The 24546-nt window shown below is 48.8% G+C and overlaps 1 protein-coding gene across 2 annotated transcripts in view; it reads right to left on the bottom strand.

Annotated features, from left to right (window-relative positions):
- Window positions 1-1567: 1567 nt before the first annotated feature.
- Window positions 1568-24546, bottom strand: part of MTUS2 (microtubule associated scaffold protein 2) — a 596801-nt gene continuing 573822 nt past the window's right edge. For both annotated transcript variants that reach the window (XM_028505192.2, XM_028505195.2), the window contains 6 exons: window positions 20918-21023; window positions 18435-18508; window positions 9216-9314; window positions 7929-8048; window positions 5368-5465; window positions 1568-4386 (listed from right to left, as the gene is read on the bottom strand). In XM_028505192.2, coding sequence (XP_028360993.1) covers window positions 4173-4386; window positions 5368-5465; window positions 7929-8048; window positions 9216-9314; window positions 18435-18508; window positions 20918-21023 — 711 coding nt within the window. In that variant the 3' untranslated portion in view covers window positions 1568-4172. The remainder of the gene's footprint in view (window positions 4387-5367; window positions 5466-7928; window positions 8049-9215; window positions 9315-18434; window positions 18509-20917; window positions 21024-24546) is intronic.

The following is a 24546-nucleotide window of genomic DNA, read 5'->3' as shown; positions in this document are numbered from 1 at the left end:
TTTGGGGGTGTTTTTTTTGTGTGTGTATTTAAGCATTTGACCCAAAGTTTCTAGTGGGCAGAGCCCTGACTCTAGCTAATAGGGTATAGCCCCAGAGATCTGGCTTGATGCCTGTGCTCTGAGGCAGCACCAGCCATGCAAACAGGTGAGAAGTGCAGGCACACCATGTGCTTTGATTCATTGTGTCTCACAGATACTGCATTTTTTACAAATTGAAGGCAAGACCCTCCACCAGTTAAAAGGTCAGAACTTGCTTTACTGCAATATCTGCTTAACTGTAGTCTAGAAATGAACCCGCAACATCTCTGAGGTATGCCTGTACCCACTTCTGGGCTTCTACCTGCTGAAGCATCACTCCTTCCTGCCGAGATGACCATGTCCCCCACGCAGGGAGAGCGGGCCATGCAAGGTTTCTTGGAGGTGATGGTTCACAGAGGAGGTGATGGGTTGGTTGACTTCAGAAATTTCCTCCGCCTGCTGCAGATCAGCTGTGGGAGCAGACAGCTGTCTGCAGAGAGGAGGAAGCAGCTCTAATGTTGCTTCCTTGTGCATGCCAGTGGCCGAGTCTCCTGTCTGTTCCTCTGTGCAGTGAAGGTGAGAACTGACGTGTGAAAGGAAATGGACGATGATTACTATAAAAGTGGAGGTCACAAGACACCCCCAAAACACTAACAAGCTGGGACAGGTTGTCAAATGAATCATTAATAAATAGGTAGGTGCCATCGGTAGGGATCCTGTGGTCCTCGCAGGCCTAGAAATGACTTGAGGTGATTTGTTCAGCAGTTGTTCAGGAGAACAGACTGGCTACAGTGTCCCTAATGTCGCTGCCACTCCTGTACGCCCTGCAAACCACCACAGGGGACTGAACAGCTGGGGATCTCCCTTGTAGCCCTAAGCATGGGCAGGCTGACCAAACTGGCTGCAAACCTACCAGAGGCCAGGATGGGGGGAGCACATGCTTTCAGGTTGAGCAAGTAGGCTGGCTGCTAGGGAGTGTTGTAGGAAGAGCCACAGAGCTGTCCAGGGTCCTGTGCTGTCCTGTTGGTGTGAGAAAACCCACCAGGTTGTCTGTGCATGGGGTAAGGAACTGCTGTGACCAAGGCCACCACACCAGGGCACCTCCCCTGCCTCTTGTGAGAGAGCTCTGCAGCCATCGGGCATCAACTGATGGGACTTAGGACAGATCAAGCTTTCACTGGGGATAGAAACAGACCCCCATCGAAGTCTGAATTTGAATTTGGGGGTGAAGTGCTTGTTCTCAATCTTATGTGCCCTTTTCCCCACAGACTCCAGCCCACCCAGCCTACTGAAGACACCTGGGCAGAGCAGTCACTAGCTCCCCAAAGTTAGAGCTGGGCTGCTGAGGACCCTGGCTGCAAACAGGGTGTAGAGACCTTGGGCCTGTGGAGTCAGGGGGGTCTGGAGGCTCGTGGCTGACCCTGGCAAACACAGAAAATAAACCCAGCCTGTCAAATACCTCCCTAACTGCCCTGTCTCGGGTCCCAGCCTAAATTTTCTGAAGCCTGAACCGGCCAGGCTACGTTACATGAAATGCATGTCACAGGAGCTCCTTCAAATTAATTTTAATATGCTTCAACACAAAGATGCAACACAGGAAGTGCTGGGGCCGGGTAAGAAATGTGTGACCCCGTTCAAACAGTCATACTCAGTGTGCCAGCTGACCAGCCCTTCTCCCACTCTGACACCCAGCCAGAACCCTGCCCCAGCTGTGGGCACCGGGGGGCGGGAAGAGCACCAACTCAACTCTCAAATGCCAAGAAGAGGTTGGTGAGGTTTGGTGGGTTTGTCTGAGGCAGGCGGGGGGCTGCAGCATCCGTATGTGGAAACAGCTCCAGCCTGGGAGGTGGATGACAGGACTTCCACGTTGAGAGAGGTCCACGTCCTAATGGCGCGTGGGTGGAGTGGCAAGAGGGGCACCACAGCCGCCACCCCTCGTGGTCCAGGATAAGAGCCAGACGTGGTGGGTGTCCATGATGAAGGGATGGATCCATGGCAATGGAGGAATAAGTGCAAGTGCCCAAGGTGAGAGCCGGTCACGCAGAGTTCCAGTCCACCTGGTGAGGGATTGCTTAGTGCCAACATCACTACACCTGTGACCACATTAGGCTAACACACTGTAGCACATCCTAACAAAACACTGAATTCTGTATTGCTGTGTAACTGCATTTAGCAGATGCCCTTATGGGCGCAGTTCCTAAGGTGAAGAGCTGAGCTACCACGGAACCTGTGTTTGCAGGTGGTGCCACTAACAGAAGACATAACTGTGTACTTTGTCAGTGTGGCATGATCTAATCTAACGGACTGCCCAACTCAATATCACAGCATCATGCAGAGCACAAAAGGTAAAGAGAAATGTTTCTTTAATGACTACCTACTGTGCACGTCCCTGGGATGGGAAAAGACCCTTGGAGGTTTCCTAGAAATGAGGTGGACCTGAGGCCACAAAGCCCAACCTTGACTCAGGCAGGGAACACAGACCAGGTCTGTCTTCATGCCGGCCAAGCAGGCAGGACCCTCAGCAAGCCAACCCTTTCCTTCCATGGACCATCTCTTCTCCACCATGGGTGTCCCTGCATGGGGCTACTTGCCTTGGTCGTGTTCAAAGATAGCCCTGTGCTCAGGACAATTTCCAGGGGCCTTAGGGAGGAAAGCACAGGGTCTCTGTCACAAACAAGAAACAAAGGCGTCATTATCATCACCATATCAACTGTTAAAACTACTTCTCTTTTGGGTGTCATGCTCCTAACCTTCCACAGCACTACAGGAATGCCTTTCGCATTCTAATTCTATCATTTCAGAGACAGATGCCAGTCCAGTAGCCAGTGCCCACTGGCTGGCTGCTTCGACGGGCTCCTCCGTGTGGAAGAGCCTCCTGGTCTAAGATCGGACCACTGTCGGCTGTGGCACTGCTCGTGATCCTGCAGAAAATACCCCTGGGTTCCTGGGAGATCACAGGATGGTCTAGCACAGTGTGGAACTGGTCCCCCACGATGGAAGAACTAGTTTTCTGGAAGCCCCTGCTAGAACCCCTGAGCCATCTCCAGGTACAGTGATGGGCCTGAGCTGTTGGACTGAACTGGAGGGGAGGTTACTATGAAATGGGGCCCTGAAGGTCACAGCGGTGGGGGACCCTTTGCAGCATCAGATCGGAGCAAATCACATAGAAGGCCAGAGCTTCCCTACTCTGTGATTGGTCAAAGTACACACCCCATCAGTCTATCTTGAGGCCAGAGGGCAAATGGTCTCTGTCAACTGCAAGGCCATCCTCACCCTCAGTCCAGAAGGGCACACTCTTCCATATTTTCCCAAGGGTGCAACAGCTGAATGACAGATTCCAAGATGCCATTTGGGAAAAAGCAAAACTTGTGTTTACAAGACTGTAGATGATACACTGTCATGAGTGACGTCCGAAAAGCTGCTAAACCCCACAGGGTTCCCCACTGCTCTCTCCCTTCCCCACTCATGACAGGAGCATTAGCGATTAAAACCTGCGAATGGAATAATGGTGACTTCATAGCATGCTGACCGAGAAGCTGATTGTGATCGTTCCAAAGGCAGCTACCGTTCACAAGTCGCTGGTGTTTGTGTTAAATACAGTACCACTTGGTGGCAGGTTGAAAGGCGCTTCTCTGTATCTTTTTTTTTCCTTTTTCTATTTTGGGTAGAAATATTCTTGGAAAGCTAGATAGAAATGCATTTTCATTTCCCAATTATTCTTAGGCACAAGTTAGAAAACTGCTGACCTTCACCAAAATATGTCAGCATCTCATGTTATAAAAAATGAAATTCAGAACCATTGCATGTGCAAATACGTACGTCTAGAGATCCCCACACAATGGTGCAGTGCACAATGATTATGCAGCGTAGATTTCAAACCGAGCTATTTGTCACTAACCTGGAATTCTGCAGTGAAATTCATCATTCGGGAGCAGTGGGCATTTCTTTCTTTTGGCTCTAACTACGGTCAACACCTTCCTAAGTGTCAGTACCAGGACAGTCTCACACCAGGGTCGGAGGACTCCGAGGGTGCTGCTCTGCAGCTACTGAGCATGCGCGCAGGACTCGCGGTGGGAGGCGCTGGTCAAGGCTCCCTTCAGGTGGAAGCACAGGGTGCAGGAGGAGGCGCAGCTCTGGAGGGCTGTGTGGTGGCATCATCTGGGCGTCGTGCTGACTCTGGCAGGTGAGGAGGGCCCGGAGGAGGAGCTGCGGTAAATAGGGGATGTGGGGGAGAGCTTAACTGGGCTGGTTGGGTCCCCAGTTTGGAGCTTCCAGAGCAGCTCTTCATTGGTCCGGCTCAACCTCTTCTTTTCCTGGGTCTCTTTCTCCACATACTCCTGGAGATTAGCATTTTCCTCCGACAGCTGTCTGCATGGGGGGAAGAAGACACCATCAAGCAGCCTTCATGCCAGATTTGCCAGGCCAAGGATGCCAAGGATGCCAAGGATCCATTCCCGGAGCCTCCCTGCCAACATCGGATCTGCTCGCAGCCCTCTGCCCCCTTCAGGGAGGTGCCAGCTGTCCACAGACAGAGGAAAAGCTAGAGGCAAAGAGGGAGGCTAGAGGAGGCAAAAGCTAGGGGTGAAGAGGGAAGGTGGGGAGAGGCAGCTGGTGCAGGAGGGCCGCCTGGGAAGCTTGGACATACTGGTGTTAACAGTAACATGGCACAGGCATGGAGACTGTCAGCTCTAGGAGACAGGAGCCAGAGATTGCTTCTTTGAATCCCAGGATCCGGCCTGCCACCTGGCACGGGTGTCCTAGAGTCAGCTCGGCCCCCATGGACATGTGTAACCTCCAGCTGGCTGCTGAAGCCCCAAACCCTATTTTACTGCCCACTGAAAGCAGAGGAGGTATCCCCACATCCTCCCTTGGAAGTTGGGGGACCTCAGAACAGGCAACCAAGATGGAAACAATGTCACTCAGAAAGAGCTGCATTTGGCTACATGGCTTCTCTCTGACATGTTGCATCCCTGCTGTCCTCTGGTCAGGGCTGGCCCCTCACTGCCCTGGCCAGGCTGGCCCAGGATGACAGCTCAGTGCCCCAGGAAGACACAGGGCTGCACTGCTGAGCTAGTAGAGTGCAGGGGTGGCTCACAGGGTGGTTCCCTTTGGCCTGGGAGCATCCAGCTAACAGCCCTTTCCAAAGCACTCTCCAAAAACAAAGCCATTTAGCAGCCAGCTGTGCCGGGGGCTCCTGCCACCTGCTTTTGGACTGTCTGGGAGGCCTCACAGCTCAGAGGAGTGAGGTGAACTGGATGTTGGGACAAATACAGAGTCCTCAGGCTCAAGAGCAAAACCACTTTGTAGGTGACACATGATTTGTCCATTTAGACACCCCAGTCCACCTACCTTGTGACCACGGTATTCTGGTCAATCCTTGCTTTGAGATCTTCATTCTGCTGCTGGAGTACTTGGATCTTCTCCTCCAAGAGAATGTTCTTTTCTGCCTGTAAAGGGCGCAGTGTTAAGAGGTCCTCGGCAGGGCTATCTGACAGGAAGGAGACCAGTGCCTTTGGAGGATTATCGAAAAGAGTGTAGTTTTGCAAACTACAGTGTGCAGTGCATTGGTGGGCTGTAAAACCGGGTTAGAGGGATGTGGCCAGCATTTTTAAAAAACAAAATAAAGCAGAAGAGAGAATACCAGAATACACTGTATATAGTAAAAGTAAGTATTGTTATACATATTTTAGATAAACAGTTTTATTTCACATATATTATGCACATGTGTCTTTGTATATACTGGAACCCTATGTAGAATATCTTTTTTATAATGAGTGTCCCAGGCCCTTGCCGTGGTTGGCAATAAGCTGTGATCAGCATCAAGACCTAGTTTGGCCAATGGGTCCCCTGGTCCTTCCCAAAGGGTCATCTGTGCTGTATCACCCTCCCTGGCTGGGCATGCATGCAGCCTATGACATTCTAAATTAGTGGAGAGGTGGAAATATAATGTGGACACATTTTTCCTTCTGATGCTCCGGGCAGCCAGGAGCACAGAGCACAAGGCCAGCTCGGCACATTATCAAAAAATCACATCATCCAAGCCTATAATTTATGCTGTTCTCTCTGTCAGAGGGTCCCATAAGGCCTGAGATCTGGCTGAAGTGCAGCTCCACTCTAAGATGAATTTAAAAATAAATTATTGTTTGAAAAGAATGTAACAAGTTCACTATTAGTGTAGTTAATCTTGAAAGAAAACTGTCACCTCTCCAAGAATAAGGTTTAGGAGTCACAGCCAAAGGCCCAGCCTCTGTCTCTGCTCTGCAGCAAGGCGCTTGCACCCCAGCCCTCCTCTTTGCTCCCAGGAAATGGGAAGTGATTAAATAGGCATTTGTTTGTTTGTTTGTTTGTTTCAGGAATGGTTTCTGGAATAAGTCATGCATGCCTCCAGAACGCCTGGAGTGTGGCTAAAAGCAGCCACCGTCAACCCCAAGGCTTGGGGGTGATCACATGACTGGATGTGGTGCCCGCCTAGAGGAGGAGGAGGGTCCTGTCCCCACGGTGGCCTGACTACAGGCCAGCCAGGAGGGCAGGGCTTTGCCCCCGAGCCCTCCACTGGTCTTAGGTGTGGTCTTTTGGGGAAGCTCTGGGCTGCTGAACCCTGCCAGGCGGCCACCGTGAGCCGGGATGTAGAGACACACACACATCCAGGCCTGCCCTCCTACACGATAAGCAGCAGAGCAGCAAGAGCTGTCCGTAGAAAGGGGCATGACCACTGAGTGCAACACAGAGTCCTCCATCAGCCCCCGGTTTGCATAAACTGGCTTCAAGGACATTTTGGAGACAAATGGAGAACTTTACAAGTCAGACCAGATGATCAGTTACTGAGATGGTGCACACGGGAAGCAATCAATTGATGTTTCTCTCTCACATCAATGTCTCTCTCTCTCTCTCTGTCTCTCTCTTTCTCTGTTGCCCTCTCTCTAAAAATCAATAAACATATCCTAGGGCGAGGAGTAAAAAAATTACTGAGACGGTACATTAAAGAGTTTCTGACTCAAAGCAAACGGAACACAACACACTTGTAAGTGTGCTGGGGTGCCTGGGGTACACACACGTACAGAGAGAAAGCTCTGGAAACTGTTAAAAGTGATAGAAATATATTTTCTTATTCTTGTGTATCTTATCATTTCCTATAATGTACACATTTTCCTTTTATCGTATTAACAGTTTGTTTCACATATAACAATAAAGAAAGGGAAAAAAACATGATCTGCCTGAGAGCCTTGGGCCAAGTTCCACGTTGAGATGGTGTCGCCTTGGAAGCAGGCTTCTCTGCTCCCAACTTTGGACAACTGTCTGCAGCTCCAGCCCTGGCGTGGCCCTGTGCCTGCACATAGGGGAGTGAACTCTGGGGTGCACTATTCCACTAAAGGGGCGCCCTTTGCTGGTTCTGTGGGAGCCAGGCTGAAAGGTGAGGCACAGTGTTGAGGGAGTGCTGGCCGGGGCTCCCACCTGGGCTTGGACACTGACCGGCTCTGGATGAGATGCCCCATCTCTAGGCCTCCATCTCCAGCCTGTGAAAGGGGGTCCCTGATGGCACCTCCTCCACGGCACTGCTGTCAGCGTTAAAGAACAGACGCAGGGAAAAGCGCTGTGTGTGGTATCTGGCACACACCAGTGAGGCGCATCTGTGCTGGCTCACCACACAGCCCCCAGGGAGGGGTGAGGGAACAGCACTTCAGAGCGAGGGGGCAGGGAAGGAGGCAGGCAATCCACAGGACTACAGAGTTGTACAGAATGGGGCCACCTCTGAGATTCCTCATCGGAACTCCTGGCTTCCTAAGAAAGGCCTTGAGACTCAACGGTGGTTTTTGACTCAGGTTAAGGGCCCACGTCCTGAAAGGTGTCCATGTTGACATCAATGATGACAGTGAGGTTACTGGGGTCTCTTCAAGAAAGAGACAACTCACCAGCTTTTCCAGCTCAATGATTTTCTTTTCCTGCTGGTGTATTTGCTGATTCTTCATCTCTAAGACCTGCTTCAGACTCTTCATGTCTTCTTCCAAGTGCTGATAGGGAGCCAGTGCAACCTACAGGGGCACAGAGCAGCAAGCTAGTCACAGGGTCTTGGCAAAGGCCAGTGTTTACCAAGGCCACAGGCTTCCCTGAAGCTAGTTTTCCTTAACAAGCTGCGCAGTAGGCACTGGAGCACAAGAGCAGGGGTTGGGGGGAGGGTGGTGGAGAGAAAAAGAGAGAGAGAGAGAAAGGGAGGCAAGAAGAGAGAACATTAGCTCACATATCTTCCCTGGTAAGATGCCCACTAGTTCCCCACTGTGAATGCCACTAAAAATCTAGCTCCCTGGGGAAAAGAAGAGAGAAAGTCATCACCCCTGAGGAGTCTGGATGCTGGAATGGCTGGATACCACCAGCCCATCCCCAGAAGGGACTTGTGGAATGAAAGAAGTAAACTCAATGTTGGCTTTTAATGGTCACAAAGACCACTTTTTTCAGCAGGCAGGTGGGGATTTCTAGGTCCCACCTGTGCCCATAGAGAGCCCCCACCCCAGTACAGGAAATGGCAAAAGTGGTTTAAAAAGCAGAAAAGGCATTTCAGGAAAAGATACGTTAGAGTGATGTTGCCAGATGTAAATATATATGTATACACACACACACACACACATACACATAAATTACATTGAATTTCAGATAAACAACTTTCTGGGGGTATAAGTGTATAAAGGGACATACTTGTACTGAAAGAAGTCACTTATCTGTAATTCAGATTTAACTAGTGGGATGTGTTTTATATGGCAACCCTACAGAAGAAGGAAGGAATTTCGTCAACTTCTGGGGAAAAACCCTCAACCTACTAACTCAGGCTTCAGGGGAGCCTCCGGTGCCAGCCTCACGGAGGCTGGGAGAGGACGGGTGGCTAGGTGGTCCTGGCCAGGACGAGAGGCCCAGGCCACACTTGCCATGGCAGCTCAGGGACGGTGGCTGGGGACCGGTGTGCCTTGTGGCAGGAACCACATTTGTATGGAGAAACCCACAGCTGTCCTGCCTCAGAAGAGTGCTGACAAGAACATGTTTGACCTCCCGGGAGGCCCCGACCGACTGTCGCTTCGGTAGTGGATTGTAATGTGCAGAGGCCCGGTCACTGGGGACACTGCAGGGGAAGCCATGTGGCTTCCTGGGACGCAGCTCCAGAGACCTCTGGCGAAGCCCCACGGGTGCTGGGGGCCTGGGAGCTTGACTACCTCCAGCTGCTCTTCAGTGTTCTTCCTCAAAGCCTCCTCAAAGCGTCTGGCTCGGTCCCGCAGAGACTGGCTCTGGAAGGTCAGTGTGTCCACCTGGTCCTGCAAGTAATGACACAAGGAGTCCAGCTCGGTCCACTGCAGACGCTGCAGCCTGGGGAGCACGACGAGACGGCCCCTGTGTAAAACGCTACAGGCATCAAAATGAGGCACGTACTCCCCACCGTGGGTCAGACCTCCCGCCTCAACTGTGCCTGTCTCCCAGCCTCTGTTCTCGCTGCTCCCACCCCATCTCACATCCCAGCTCTCCCTGGCTTCACTGGCCAGCTCCCTCTCACTCCAGGGTCACCTTTAGCCTCCACTCAGCCTCCCTGGGCTTCAGGGCTGCGTGCATGTCCCTGAGGTGAGCCGAGTCTGTTCTCCCTTTTTGGACCACCGTCCTCTCTGTTTAGATCTCCTGTTTAGACCATGCCCCTGTTCCCAGCACACACCAGCCTCAGGGCAGCCCCCTGTGTGCAGGCTGAAGGAGGGTGCGTCTGAGGGGACACCATACCACTCCCCTGGCTCACCCCTCCCTGGCCACTCCAGCAATGGCTTATTGTGGAAGTTCTCTGCCCAGTTTATGTAACATTAGAACTAGGGTCTTTCAATAAACTTTTCTCACAAGAGAAATGGACTCACCCCCAGTATGAGGAGCTAGGTACTGTAAATTATGTAATTCTATATAACCACACTGTAATGTTTGAAGTGCTTGGCTGGACTGCTTTCTTCATTGCAATAGATGACCCTTGGCAGATTTCTCATCTTTTCTAAAAGTTTTTTTTATTTATTTATGTTAGAAAGAGGGGAAGGGAGGGAGAAGGAGAGAGAGAGAGAAACATTGATGTGTGAGGGAAACATTGATTGGTTGCCTCTCACGCGCCCCCTACTGGAGACCTGGCCTGCTACCCAGGCTTGTGCCTGACTGGGAATCAAACGGGTGACCTTTTGGTCCCCAGGATGATGATGCCCAACCCACTGAACCACACTGGCCAATGCTCATCCTCTTTTTTGTGTGCTTGTTCCAAGTAATTTCCATTTCATTTTTTAAGAAACAAACACCCCCCGATCCCCCATTCACCCACCCACCCACCCAGTGCCATTAAATGCAAAGCTGGTGTGTCCAGGCAATGGAGCTGTCAGTGGGAGTTGGCGCCACAGGGCCTGGCAGACGCAGGGTGGAGCACGGGCGGCCCTGGAGGAGCAGCGCGTGCATCCGCCCAGGCAGCGGCCCTCTGGAATGTGACTGTCAGAATGCCCACTTCACCATAGAGCTCCTACGCCACCCTTGTGGGCACTGTCAAAGAAAGCATTTCTTTCAAGCCCCTTCTCTTCCATTAAAAAACAGAAAAGCAGAGAACTCGTCAGGCAACTACCACCTAGGATGGATCTCAGATATCAAACTGTGGCTTCTCCGTCTTACTCACCATGACTAAAAACCGACTTACAGGCACACACGAGCGCACAGCAGCCAGGCAGCGCGGAGGGTTCTCCAGCCTGGGTTGGCTCCTATGTGTCAAGTGAGAAGTACGAAGACCCAGCTGGTGACCTGGCCCAGTTCTGGCCACCTAGGAGCTAACTAATTGCATGATAATAACAGTGGTGATGATAAAAAATAAATATAACAAATACTAATATATGTAACTACTAGAGTAGCAATGGCTGCTACTTACTAGCATTTTCCATGAGCCAACCTAGTGCTGCACACTGCACCCACATTACTGTCTTTAGTTGAGGAAGGTACTGTTGTCACCACCATTTCACAGACGAGTAAACCAAGGGCTGCAGAGCTTATGTATTGTCCAAGGTTTTACAGCTAGTTAGAGGGGGAGGCCTGGGGATTCAAACCCAAGAACTCAAATCTCTTACCAGCCAGCCTGTTTCTCTAGCTGCTAGTTGCTCAAGGAACTTGGCTTGAGCAACTCCACCCTCCTTGCACCAAATAACCTCCAGCCCAAATGGATCCTGCTCATGGGGTGTCACAGCTAAAGTATGTGCGGTGCACGACCGTGAGGTGACCAGGGCAGAATAAGATTCCCTCACGGATGAAACAAAACTCTTGCTTCTTTGTGGCTTGGGGCTGGATGGGGTTTCTGTGGCATCACGGTCTGGCCTTCACTTCCCTGGTGTGCGTTCCTCCAGGATGGCACCTCCCACAGCATGAGAGTATGGTACTCTCCCATGGTGTGTAGGGGAGGACAGGCAGCAAACTACAGCACCGGGAGGAGCAAGGCAGGTCTCACTCATTGACTTAGCAGCCCTGAGCCTGGTCTGATAAGATCGTCAAGCGTTTTGAGTACCACAAGCAAGGACAGGACAGGAAGAAGGGAGTCCTTGAAACTTTGTGTACCAGGAAAGGGAGCCTCTGTAGCAATTTCACTGGCTTCTGTAGCAATTTCATTAACTAAGACAAAAGAGACTTTACTAGCTGAGAAAGAAAGCCTTTGTAGCTGTACATTATTCCCAAGGGTTAGAAGAGGGAGAAGGAAGGAGAACCTAGAAGCTAACTAAGGTGTGCAACCCTGAACCCCAATGGTCGGGGCACCCAGATTAGCTGAGTGCCCACTTGTAGCCAGGTGCTCTAGTGTATAAAGCAAACTTACTAACAAAATTACTAACAAACTTACTAACAAATTTACTAATATCTTATTTTCCTTGTATATTTCATAAATAAAACTTGTTACTTATGTTCACTATACATGTTGTCACTTGCTTGAATTCATCTCTTGCGAGCAAGACAAGAACTGAGGCAGGGAGCCCCTGACTCGGGCCCTCAGTAACATCTGTGGTGCTGTGACTTGGATTCCACCCTTCGCCTCCAGTCACCGGGAATGCAGTGAGTATGGACAGTCTTACTCACAATGTTTTATAGCCGGTTCCACCTTCAGGGCTAAAGGAGGCACAACAGCACTGTGGAGGAGGGGCGTTCAGACATGCTGGGCTTGTGCTGGGAGCCAGAAACAAGGATGAGACCTGACACGACTGCTGGGGTTCTCCCGGGCGCTGGAGACTGAAGAGGCACATCCTCCTGCTGCACCGAGGTCTCGGCCGTCCTTATGTGAGTGGGGTCTCACGGAGCTGTCTGGGGTTAGTCCCTAAGACACAAAGGGGCCTCAGAGGGAACCCCCATCACTATAATGTACCGACTACACAAGTCCCTGGTCTTTCCTGCCTCTAAACCACAGCCAGGGAACAAATAAGTTTGAATCATTGACCTGTTGTAAGCCCGCTCCATCTCTCCCCCAAGGCACAGTGTTGTGTCTGCCAGGGGAGTGTCTTACTCTCTCCCCCTCTTGAAAAACAGCTGTGCCCCTTCCTGGGCATAAAGCTTTTATCTCTTCCTAAATGCTAATGGTCCTAGGAGACTTCCAGCGAGGGAAGCAGAGGGCAGCGGAAGCTGGACCTGGCCTCATCCCATGATCCTGTCGCCAGGGCCCCCTTTTCCTCTGATTTCTAGGAGAACCAGGGCAGCTCCATCTTGGCTCTCTCCTCTCCCATAACTTTTCTAAGGAGCCCAGGCAGCTGCCTAGACTGCCCCCCACCTTACCTCCTCTACCCTTCATCTTTCCTTCGTTTCGCTGTCCCCAGAAGCAATGGTTGCCCCTCCCTCAATATAAAAGAGAAAAACTGGTACTTCTAGAACTGAAATGGCTAGAGGTCACCCCACCCTGCTCTTCTTCTCCAGCTCCTTGCAGTTGCCAAGGTCACTAGACAATAAAACAGCTCACTTTTGAGCACTGTGTGTATCTGCCAATGGGGATAAGAACTGTTTCCAAAAGTTATAAAATGTAGTCATAAATGTATTAATCTAAAGAATGCTACTTACTTACTCTTGATTTTCACTAAAAATTAAAAAATTCTAATCAAGTTGGGAAAGAACATATAGTTTTAGCAATAAAAGGTAATATATAGAACTAAAACTGGGTTAGTACTTTCTAGATAAGTTAAAAGGGACTACGAAGTTTTCAGAGGGTTTGTGTAAGCTGCAGAAGGATTGCACCCATAACAGAAGGTCTGTGTAAGTCAAAACGTGTCTATGTGAGTTGAAAAAGTATTGTGTAAAGGGAAAGAGAAAAAAGAGAAGGAACTGAAAAAGCGGAAAAAAGGAAACAAGACATACAGGAAGAAATGACATTGGAGTAGTAAACTCAAGATGAGAAGTAGAAATGAGGAAAACTAGAAATAAAAAAGAAAAGAAAAGGAATATAAATAAATAGGAAAGATAATTTTAATGACAAATGAAAAAGTCAAAAACTTCCTTTGATTTTCCAAAACCAATTGTTATTTCCCAACAGAAACCCCAGGTACCATTAAACAGTGGGATACAAATTAATTAACTCAAAATTCTGTTACAAAAAGCAATTTTTTTGTCAATTGTAATCACTGACTCGTAGCCTAACCTGGAGGAATCACAGATCGTTCTCTCCCCCTGCTGCACTGTGATGAAACGCAGCCCAGAGAGGGTCCGCCTGGGCTGATGCTGATAAACCAGCTGGCCAGCAGCACAACAGTGCATTGCAGCCAGGGGGAAATGCAATCCCAGGTCAGGACCCCAACCGGATCTGTCAGACTGGGACCGACAGGAACAAGAAGGAACAAATGCCCTTTGTATTAACTGAAGCTTTTACAAAAGACCGCAAACATCAACCCTAAGTCTGCCCAGACTGAGCACTTCTGGGGAAATGTTTTATCTAGCAGACGACCCCAGACATCAGGAGAAAGGTACAAAAGCTAGCCTTAGAACCTCAGGCCCTACTGAGCAACCGGTAGAATAACTTGTAGTGTTTTTAACAATTGAGACAGGGCAGAGGAAAAGCAGAAAGCCACCCTCACCGATGGAAACAAAAGGATCACTTGCCAGCTGGTAGCTTTAAGCCCTGTGCCATTTCAGGGTCTCCCAGCCCCCAGAAACGCAGAAGAGGGGCGGGACAGTCTTGCCACTGCCCGTATCTCACACTTTTCCCTTTTCTGAATGGTGAATCAAGAGTCCATTCCTGCCAGTACCCCCTTGAGAGGCAAAGCCAGGTGACAACCGTGTGGCTTAGCTCCTGTATCCTGAAGGACGGTCTAAAGCTCAATCTGAAGATTTGTTATAAAATTCCAAGTATCTTAAGGCTAGTTATTCTAGAAACACAGTATCTGAGAGGAGACGCCTTTAAAATCTCATATAATTGTTCCCCTCGAAAGGAGGGGAAGGCTCCTTCACACTTTTCCAAGATCCCACCAACTGGTAGCTCCATCTCACTGGCTTTACTGGCTGAAAGAAGATAAAGACAAACACCATCAGCCCCTGGAAGGATCGGTCCATAACAGAGATGTCTATTCTGGATACTCAGGGTCTCGGGTCCAAGGATGCTGAGCCTTCAAGTTATGACCCTAGGACACTGGGCTATCTAACCTCCTGGTATTTCTTCTATCCAGATGGGAAGTCAGCAGTCCATTCCAGGTGGGACCCCACTGGGCTGCACCCTTTCTAACTGGTCACAGTTTGACCCTCAAACTCTAAAGAAGACTAGTACTTTTTTGCAATACTGTTTGGCTTCAATGTCAGTTAGCTGATGGGAAATCCCGGCCACTACATGGAAGCTTAAATTACAATACCATAGCCCAGCTTGATCTCTTTTGTAATTGCCTAGGCAGGTGCCAGAAATCCCCTACATGTAGGGATTCTTCTATTTGAGGGGCGGAGGGGGCCTGTGCTACAAATGTAGGCTAATTGCTTCCACAGTGCCATCTAGTGACCATTGTGTGGGTACCTCTTTGCCCACACCCCTATTTTTGGGAAAAGTCCCTTTAGAAGAGATGCCATTGAGAACTTCTGGCCTAGATGGAGGCCCATTAGACACACTATGCGTCCTCGAACAAACAAAAGGACAGCAATGAATTAAAAAAAAATCAGAACTGCCAGAAAAATCAAACTGTATGGAAGTCCAATAACCAAGGAGTTAAAGAAGAAACATTCATCCAGGCAGATAGGAGGGGCAGAGACAGACAGTTGTGTAGAGAGGACTCGTGGCAAGGCAGCAGCTGGAGGAGCAGGGTAGGCAAGGTGGTGACTTGCAGACTGGGTAGTCCCACATTTGTGTGCAGATAAACTGGGAGGAACAACTGGGGAGTGAGACAGACCTGGCAACCAGGGTTCCAGTGCATGGAAATAAAGCCTCAAAACCTCTCACTGAAAAAACCTGTGGGTGTTGAGGCAGTGGGAGAAACTCCCAACCTTACAAGAGAGTTCACTGGAGAGACCCACAGAGTCCTAGAACATACACAAACCCACCCACCCAGTAATCAGCACCAGAAGTGCCCAATTTGCTTGTGGATAGCAGAAGAAGTACTGAAAGCCAGCTGAGAGCTCAGCAAGCAGATTTTTCCCCCTCAGACCCCTCCTTCACATACAGTGCCACAGCACAGCAATGTGGGTTGCCTCACCCTAACTAATACCTAAGCCTCAACCCCTTACTATGTAACAAGTACACCAAGATTAAAAAATATGACCCAAATGAAAGAACAGATCAAAGCTCCAGAAAAAATATAATTAAGCGACTAAGAGATAGCCAGCCTATCAGATACACAGTTCAAAACACTGGTAATCAGGATGCTCACAAAAATGGTCACAGAATAGAGGAAAAAGTGAAGGCAATGAAAAGCAAAATAAAGGAAAATGTACAGGGAACCAACAGTAAAGGGAAGGAAACCAGGACTCAGATCAACAGTTTGGACCAGAAGGAAGAAATAAACATTCAACCAGAACAGAATGAAGAAACAAGAATTCAAAAAAACGAGGAGAGGCTTAGGAACCTCCGGGACAACTTTAAGTGTCCCACAACATCCAAACATAGGGGTGCCAGAAAGAGAAGAGGAAGAGCAAGAAACTGAAAACTTATGTGAACAAATAATGAAGGAGAACTTCCCTAATCTGGCAAAGGAAATAGACTTCCAAAAAGTCCAGGAAGCTCAGAGAGTCCCAAAAAAGTTGGACCCAAGGAGGAACACACCAAGGCACATCATAATTACATTACCCAAAATGAAAGATAGGGAGAGAGTCTTAGAAGCAGCAAAAGAAAAGTAGACAGTTACCTACAAAGGAATTCCCATAAGACTATCAGCTGATTTTTCAAAAGAAATCTTGCAGGCAAGAAGGTGCTGGGAAGAAGTATTCCGGGTCATGAAAGGCGAGGACCTATATCCAAGATTACTCTATCTAGCAAAGCTATCATTTAGAATAGAAGGGTAGATAAAATGCTTCCCAGATAAGGTCAAGTTAAAGGAGTTCATCATCTCCAAGCCCTTATTATATGGAATATTAAAGGGATTTATCTAAGAAAAAGATAATAAAAAATATGAAGAGTAAAATGACAATAAACTCATGACTATCAACAACTGAACCTAAAACAAAAACAAAAACAAAAGCAAATTACCAGAACAGGGACAGAATTACAGAAATGGAGATTATACAGAGGGTTATCAGTGGGGAGGAAGGGGGAGAATGGGGAAAAGGTACAGAGAATAAGAAGCATAAATGGTAGGTACAAAGTAGACAGGGGAAGGATAAGAATAGTGTGGGAAATGGAGAAGCCAAAGATCTTATATGTATGACCCAAGGACATGAACTAAGGGGAGGAATGCAGATGGGAGAGGGGTACAGGGCAAAGGGGAGTAAAGGGGGGAATGGGACAACTGTAAGAGCATAATCAATAAAATATATTTAAAAAGTAGAAGAGGCACCATCAACATCTTCATCACTACTGCCATATCCAGGACCTCCAATTCAATTAGCAACTCTCATGCCTTCCACTGATATGCCTTCTCCACCAACTGCAGGAGAGCATGGCCCTCAGCTAGCACATAAGCCCTTCTCTCTTGTGGAACTTAAACAGATTAAGGCAGACTTGGGAAGCTACTCCAACAACCAGATAAATACACAGAAGCATTCCAACCCCTTACCCTAGCCTACGAGTTAACCTGGAAGGACGCTGTGGTTGTCTTGGGTCAGACCTTATCAGATTGTGAGCAGGAAAAGGTAATAAAGGAAACCAGAAGGTTTACTAACAACCTACTCATACCTTATTTTCTCTCTATATTTCATAAATAAACATCTCATTTCCACTATATGTGCTGTCTCTTGCTAGAATTCATCCCTTGTGAGCAAGACAAGAACCGAGGCCGGGACACCTCTGACTCAGGTCTCCCTGGTAACAGGTGCGTGAAGAAGGCAGTTTGGGGTAAATTTGCCAAGGATGAACCGTGAGAGGGCTGCATACTGCAGGCCCATCGATGGGTCAGTGGTGGGCTCACTGCAGGCTATTTCCCACTGAAAAATTTGGATAGTGCTCTCGGGGCTGTGACAGTGGTGTCAGCACAGTGGGGCTCTGTTCTCAGCAGGGCCACCTCTATGCGATGGACGTTGCTGGGGAAAATGAGCCATTGGAGAAGCAAAATTCCTGGCTTCATATTAGTTGTGGTAATCAGTAGGCATTCATTGTTATTGCCATCACAATGTCCAGATGTGAGTGTCCCAAATATTTAAAAAATAACCTTGTTTCGATCAGGATGTTCATAGCTGGGAATGGGAGCAGGGCCTCCAACCCCACCCTAGCTTCCCAGGCAGAAGGGAGGTGCTGGTGATCTGGGGGACCCTTCACTCTCTCATTAGAGGTCAGAAGGAAGCCAGTCTACTCCCTGGCATCTGAGACACACGTTTTCCCTGGACTGGCAGTGGGAGGTAGAGAAGGTTCTTTCCATCCCCCCACCTCCAGGTGATTACAGTCCTTTTTATAATTTCCAGGCATGCCCTATGGCTTCTGCCCTTCACAACCCTCCTTATACCACTCCCCAGCCTAGAATGCTCTTCTTCCATGCCCTCCCCCTTCCTCACACACAGCTCAGTGACTCCTCTGGCCACTGCAAGGGTGGAGCAACCTCTCCAAGCTCCTGTGGCACTCACTGATGGGATTATTCATTTGGTGCAAGCATGCATTACCTTTTGTGGGTGTCTGTCACTCTTTGTGTCACAACTTTCTGAGTAGACAGCAAATGCCTTAGGACAAGGAGAACGTCCCATCTCCCTCCAATACTCCAGTGCTCTACATGGGGTCTAGCACATAGCAGGTACTGGATAAATGTTGGTGGACAGGACTAACGGTGCTGCCATTAGCTTGGCATCAGAGTTAAGGAGATACTAACCTGTAAGGACAGCCGCAGCTTTTCAAAATTGTCTTCCAATTCTTTCTTTTCAAGCTCATGGGTAGACATCAGTTCTGGAGAGAAGACAGCAGATTGGTAAGTTGGTATTTCTTCTAAAAGGGATGAAACAAGACTGTTTTGGCAGACTAAATGAGAGACTTGGATGAGTAAAGGACATGGGTGTGCTGCAGGCTTGAGGCTACAGGGACTGCCCCAGTACTTTGGAATTGCATGTGGTGTTATTTAGAGGAGAAAGAAAGAGGAAGGCCATAAGGAGAAACGGAGAGAAAAAGGGAGAAAGAGGAAAAAAAACAAGGGAGAAGCAAGTTGAGTGCACACACACACACACACACACACTCATTTCTACACCCTGCTTTCCCAACATCCTGGCCAAGTCAGAGTCTCCATCCACAGTCCTCATCAAATATCCAAGTTTTCCTTGTGGTAAAACAACTGTGTGATCCATGTGAAGTCTCTTTCTCTTCCCCTCCCAGGATCACTCTTTCTTTCCACCACAAAGCAGCCCTCGGGGCTGAAGGAGGGAGCTCTCAGGGAGAGGGAGCCCTGGGCAGCCCACTGCAGCCCGGACTGCTGGAGGATGACAGGCGAATGGGGCCAGTGCTGTGTGTGCCAGGCCTCTGAGCCACGCTCTGAAAGCCACAGATCTCCAGGATGTGCTTGAGCGAAGACTTGATGTGGAGACAGCCAAGCAGAAGGGAGGACTGATTGCACTGATTCCTCTCAGAGAGTGTGGAGCCATTGCACTGTTTGCAAAGTGGCATTCCAGTGATGTTTGCAAGTCAGGCAGAAAGCGAAGCCATGTAAGACTTATTAAGCAAATGGATTCAATTTTCCTCCAGATGGGAACAGTCTTATTAGCTGGGTAAAGCCCATCTCATCCTGGCTACACAAGCACTTCGTTTGCATGTTATAAACAGAGGGAGGGAAGGTCTCATTAATCAGCCTGGGCCACGCGTGCTTTGCACAGGAGAGCACTAGAGACCAACAATCACCATTCTGGCAGGCCAGGCCGAAATTCAGAAAATCTTCTGGTTTCCATTGATCCAAACCTTTGAACTAATGATGGTGAAGATCTCTAAGAAATCCAGTTATTTTAGCTGAAATTTACATTTGAAAAAAAAGTTTGTGCTGATTTTGTTAGCATAAAACCATGTAGTCTTCTGTCTACCTGCCTCTAAGTGATTAATTGTAATAGCCATTGAGGATAATAATGTGCTGACCATATTTTGCTAATATATATATACACACACACACACACATATACACACATGTATATAGCCATGAATCTATACATATTTTAAATAAAGTCTTAATTTTGTTATTCATTTTCTTCATGTTTTATTGTCTTTTTTATTGCCCCTCTATTTGTTGTGATTTAATCTTTTTTTTACAGCAAAATTACCTTACAGCCAATTAATTATGTGTGAAAATGTGTGTGTCAAGAATGCTCGCAGCAAAGATGTGAAAACACCTGCACCAGGGAACTCGAACCCTCTTGGGAGACGGGCCAGCGGGACGTTTTCCCCGTGCTAATGCTCCCAGGGGGCGGGGCTGAGGTTTCGGGGAGGCTCCGGTCAGAGGACTGACTACTGCACAGTGCGCTCCATGTCCACAGAGACCATTTAAAAATAATAAAACACTGATGTTAATTCTTAAAATCTTTAAATTTATTAATTTTAAGTTTATTAACCTATTGTTAAATTTCTGGCTGGGGGAAAAGTGAGGGGAGAAAAAACTGAAAAATAAGTTGTGTATGTAGTATAAATGCATGTTAAAACTGTAAAAACTTTCTTCACAAAACCAAAATCTTAGTAGTATTTAGTAAATGTTGCTCTTATTGCTGTAACTAGCATAGAACCCTAAGTACCCAAGGATAATCTAAAGTTGCCAAAAATATAAGAAGAAAGATCCAGAGACCACTTCAGCCCTTGGTGAATGCGGCCTGTAGGCTCAAGGTGTGCACCTGGATCCAGTGCGGTGCTGCTGCGGTCTGGGCAGCACCCCGAGTGTGGGAAGGGGAAAGGCTGTGCCCGCTGCGCACTGACATTTAATGTCATAAGGCCGAGACAAAGCCCAGCTTCCATGCCCACTTTAGAATAGCAGTTCTCAAGCATGGCTGCCCATCAGACTCCCCTCCGGAGCTTTATAAAATCTTGACGCGCAGCTGCATGGGAGCCCTGGAGTGGGCCCGAGGCCGGCGCAGCCTCCAGTTACAGCGCCACGGGTTCTGACATCCAGGCAAGGCTAAGAGTAACTGCCTCAGAGGAAAGAAGTGCCACCGGGATCCTGGCTTTCCATCCTTCCCATCCACAGCAAGCAATGCAGAGGACACTCCAGGAAGGACAGGAAGGAAGAAAGGAAAGTGGAACAGAGAGCAGGAGGGGCTCCTAGCGTCTGCAGCAGGAAGGTTGGGCTCGCGCAGCCCACCCCTGCTGGCTGCACACATCTAGGATGGTAGCTACCTTGGACTTTGTGGTCGTGGTCATCTTGCAGGATTGCGATGGCCACTGTGTGGTTATTTTCCATGTCTAGGAGGGCAGCCTCATGGCTGGCGGTGATATCTTCTACCTGCAGAAGAGCCACAGTTACTGCTATGCGGAGCTGGGATGAGTGGCAGCGGTATCCTCACTGCTTGGAGAACAGAGATGGAATTCAACCAGTAGAAAGGTCAGTGGTCCAAAATGTCAAGGACACGTCATTCTAGATATGACAGCTGCCCTCATCCATGTGCCAAGGCAAGAGAGCCAGGAGTTGGTGGTAATGTGGCAGCCCCTAGTGTCAGATTATCCCAATGTGGGGTGGTCACCTGAGCCCCCTCTTTACCATCCTGGGCCTGACTTGGGACCATCCGCTCCTCACTCCCATTCCTTCCCCTCACACCAACCACTCTGTGGGGTGATGAGGAAAAGAAGAAGCATCTCCCTTCTAGATGGCCTGTTTCCCTGTGGCAGGTGGAAGCACAGTGCACAAGATAAATGGGAAGGAGCAGTTATTAAGCTGCCTGCTGTCAGCTACTCCATTTAACCCTCACAGCGACATTCTAAAATAAATATTTATGCCCATCTTACAGGAAACTGAGGCTTAGAGAGGTTTGAAACATTCCGCCCAAGGCCTAGTAAGAGGCAGAGCCAGCAGTTGGCCAGGTCTGTCTGACTCCAATGGCAAAGCCCCCTCAAACCCACCCCTGCTGTCTTCCCAGCAAGGCCACACCTGGTGCCTTAGGAGCCTCTCACCAAGGTCAAGGCAGCGGCAGACCTGTGTGCTCACTGCACCTGCTTCCTAGCCATCTGCTTGCAACGTGGACTTCCCGCCCAGCAATGTGAACCTGGTCCCGGCTGGGGCTGCTTTGTGTCCAGCTGTAGGTCATTTCCAGTAGTTTAATTACAAGTAGCACAGCCAGCCCAGGATTTTTTATTTTCATCCTTCCTGGTCTCCACCCCAGACCCCTGAGGTGTACTCTTTTTGTTATTTCGTTGTTGTGGCTATTGCTTTAACTTCAAATGTATGACTTAAAGGAATAATTGCATACAAAGACCTCTGCCTGCACTAGCAAAGCAGAACAGTGTTTTCCAAATTCTTTGTCAGTGACCATTGCGGAAACTGCTCTTGTACATTGTAATGCAGAACTCACACAAAACCAAAGTGTTGCAAAACAATACTTTTCCCTCCTACTTGCAATATTCTGGTTAATTTTTATTGTGTTTATTTCAAAATGCAGGTAGGCTTACTCATGTTTCAAAACCTGGCATTTGCACAGTAGCAGGAAATGTGCCCAGGTCACTAAGCTGCTTGGTGTGCCAGTTAAAACACATTGCTTCCAGGTGGTAATATTCAGACGCTGCTTAGGGGTCTTTTGTTTCTCAGGGGATAATTCACAGGCTGACCTTTCATCTGAAGAGGAAGGGCTCTCTGAAGGAAAGGAAGCCCACTTGTGGAGTGGGTGCAGGGAATATTTTTATTTTAAAATGGGGTAGATTTTTATTCTGGATACTATAATTGCACAAAAATTTTGCCTAGCTTTTCTCTCCTAAGATAAATGGGAACTTCATGCATGAAGACAGAAATATCACTGGCAACACCAACAATGAACTCCACAGTGTTAGGAAAGCGGCATCACAAATTTAAAATGCAGTGATTCACTTTTATTTACTGGCCATTCTGGATTACACAATGTTTTACTTAAGGCTCCAAACTGTGCCTCCATTCAGCAGAAGGGTGATTACCACAGTATGTAACTGTCCAATTCCTGTTTATATGAGGTTTTCGTAGAATCTTTGTCTGAAGCATTTCAGCCTCTTAAAAAATAAATTACTGGTTTTAAAAAAATGAAACCATGTTTTCTTTCTGCTTCATTACTGATGTCAGTGGTAGATGGGGGTGTCCACATGGTACGTGGATGCTTGTTACCCAGTCCCGTCTAAAGAAACGTCTTTGATCGATCCTTGGTGCGATTCTCATTTATTAGGCTTTCACACAAATTGCCATGTTCCAGGAGAGTCTCACGTGTCTCTGGTGGTGAAGACGCCCTGGCTGGCAGCACTACATCACGTCTGAAGCTTGAACATGCAGCTTTCTGGTTTGTCAGGAGGTAGGTCTTTGATTTAGTGGTGACATAATACCATGCCCAATGTATTAAGCATGATGGAAGGATATTATTATCTGTGGCAGCCCCTCAGAGGTGCTCTTATGAGTGACACACTGATCCCCTAACTCTGAAAGGCCTTATGCAATAAGAAGAAACCAATGTCAGCCTAAGAGCCATGATTTGGGCCCAAGAATCCTTACTCTTCAGTTAGTAAAGTTTCCATACAGCTCTGTGGTTTTGAAAGACTGTTCCTGCTATCGGAAAGTGGCTGTCTACTATTGGCCATCCTCGTTCTTGTCACACATAGTATCGATCTCCAGGACTACCCCTCCCTTGGCTCCTTTCCAGAGCACAGCCTCACACTCTGAAGCAGCCAGGGGGCACTTTCAGCCCCAGGAGACCCTGAACTTCTGCAGGCATCTGAGGGAATTCAAACAAGCTGACTGAAGGGAAACACTAACCAGATCATTTGACTCATTGTCAGGCCAGGACAAACTTAGGCTGGGTGAAGCATCCTTCTCTTGGGGCCCCTTTCCACCACTCTGGACCAGCCTCCCTCCTCTTCCCTCAGGGGGACAGAGGTGTGGGCCACGCCATGGAGGAGCCCAACAGCCCCCATCAGTGGAGAAGCAGCTGTTCTGGCAGCAGGCTCCATTCCCACAGGGCCTTTTGGTTCAGCTGGCCTCAGCAACAGCAGAGCAAAAGGTTGGAAAGCCACCCTCTCAGATGGGTCAGATACAGCTGTGGGCTTCCTTCACTCGGCCATCTGCAAAATGCAATTATCTGAGGCTTGGCCAATTCACTGAGAGATGACTTACATTTAGAATGAAGATGCATGTGCTTTATATCCTCTCAGCTTTACTCATTCAACCCAAAGCAGCTTAAACACCCACTTACCCCCCTCCCAGACACATATCCTGTCTGGTGGGATAGATGGAGCTGCCCGTGTTTACTCTCTGCAGGGCTCTCTCACTGACTACTCACAACAAACGTCTGGGGTATCTGTGTGCCCAGAGTGGGCAGCCAGGCGTTCCAGAGCACCCGACCCCACTCCGTCGCTTTCCAGTCTGTATCTTCTGCCCCCTCCACAGCCCGCCACACAGAGCAGGCAGGTGTTCACCTGGGCCCCCACCTTCCCACAGTGCCTCCTCCCAGGGCAATGAAACTGTGGGCCATGCTGGGTGGGGCTCCAGTGCTGGGAGACTGAGGGTGCCCAGGACTTGTTCTGTTTGATTAGAGAGTGTAATTTCTGTAGCAGTGGCTGCATGCCAGTCACACACGAGGACTGAGGAGCTGTAATGCGAGGTGATGAACAGTGAGTGGCCTCTGTGCTTTCTGATGAAGGGGAGGATGCGGAGCCTGCCTCTTCATCTGAAAGGGTGATTTCCTTCAGGAAGGGGAGAAAGATGCTCTGAATATGAGACAAAGCAAATGCAAGTGCCCAAGGAGGAGCAGTGCTGCCCCTGCAGGGGAAGGCACCTCTGCTCAGACTTTACTGAGCCGGGT

This window comes from Phyllostomus discolor, chromosome 2 (genome assembly GCF_004126475.2).
Source record: "Phyllostomus discolor isolate MPI-MPIP mPhyDis1 chromosome 2, mPhyDis1.pri.v3, whole genome shotgun sequence".
Classification (NCBI taxonomy): Eukaryota; Metazoa; Chordata; class Mammalia; order Chiroptera; family Phyllostomidae; genus Phyllostomus; species Phyllostomus discolor.
This window is presented reverse-complemented; position numbering and strand designations above follow the sequence as displayed.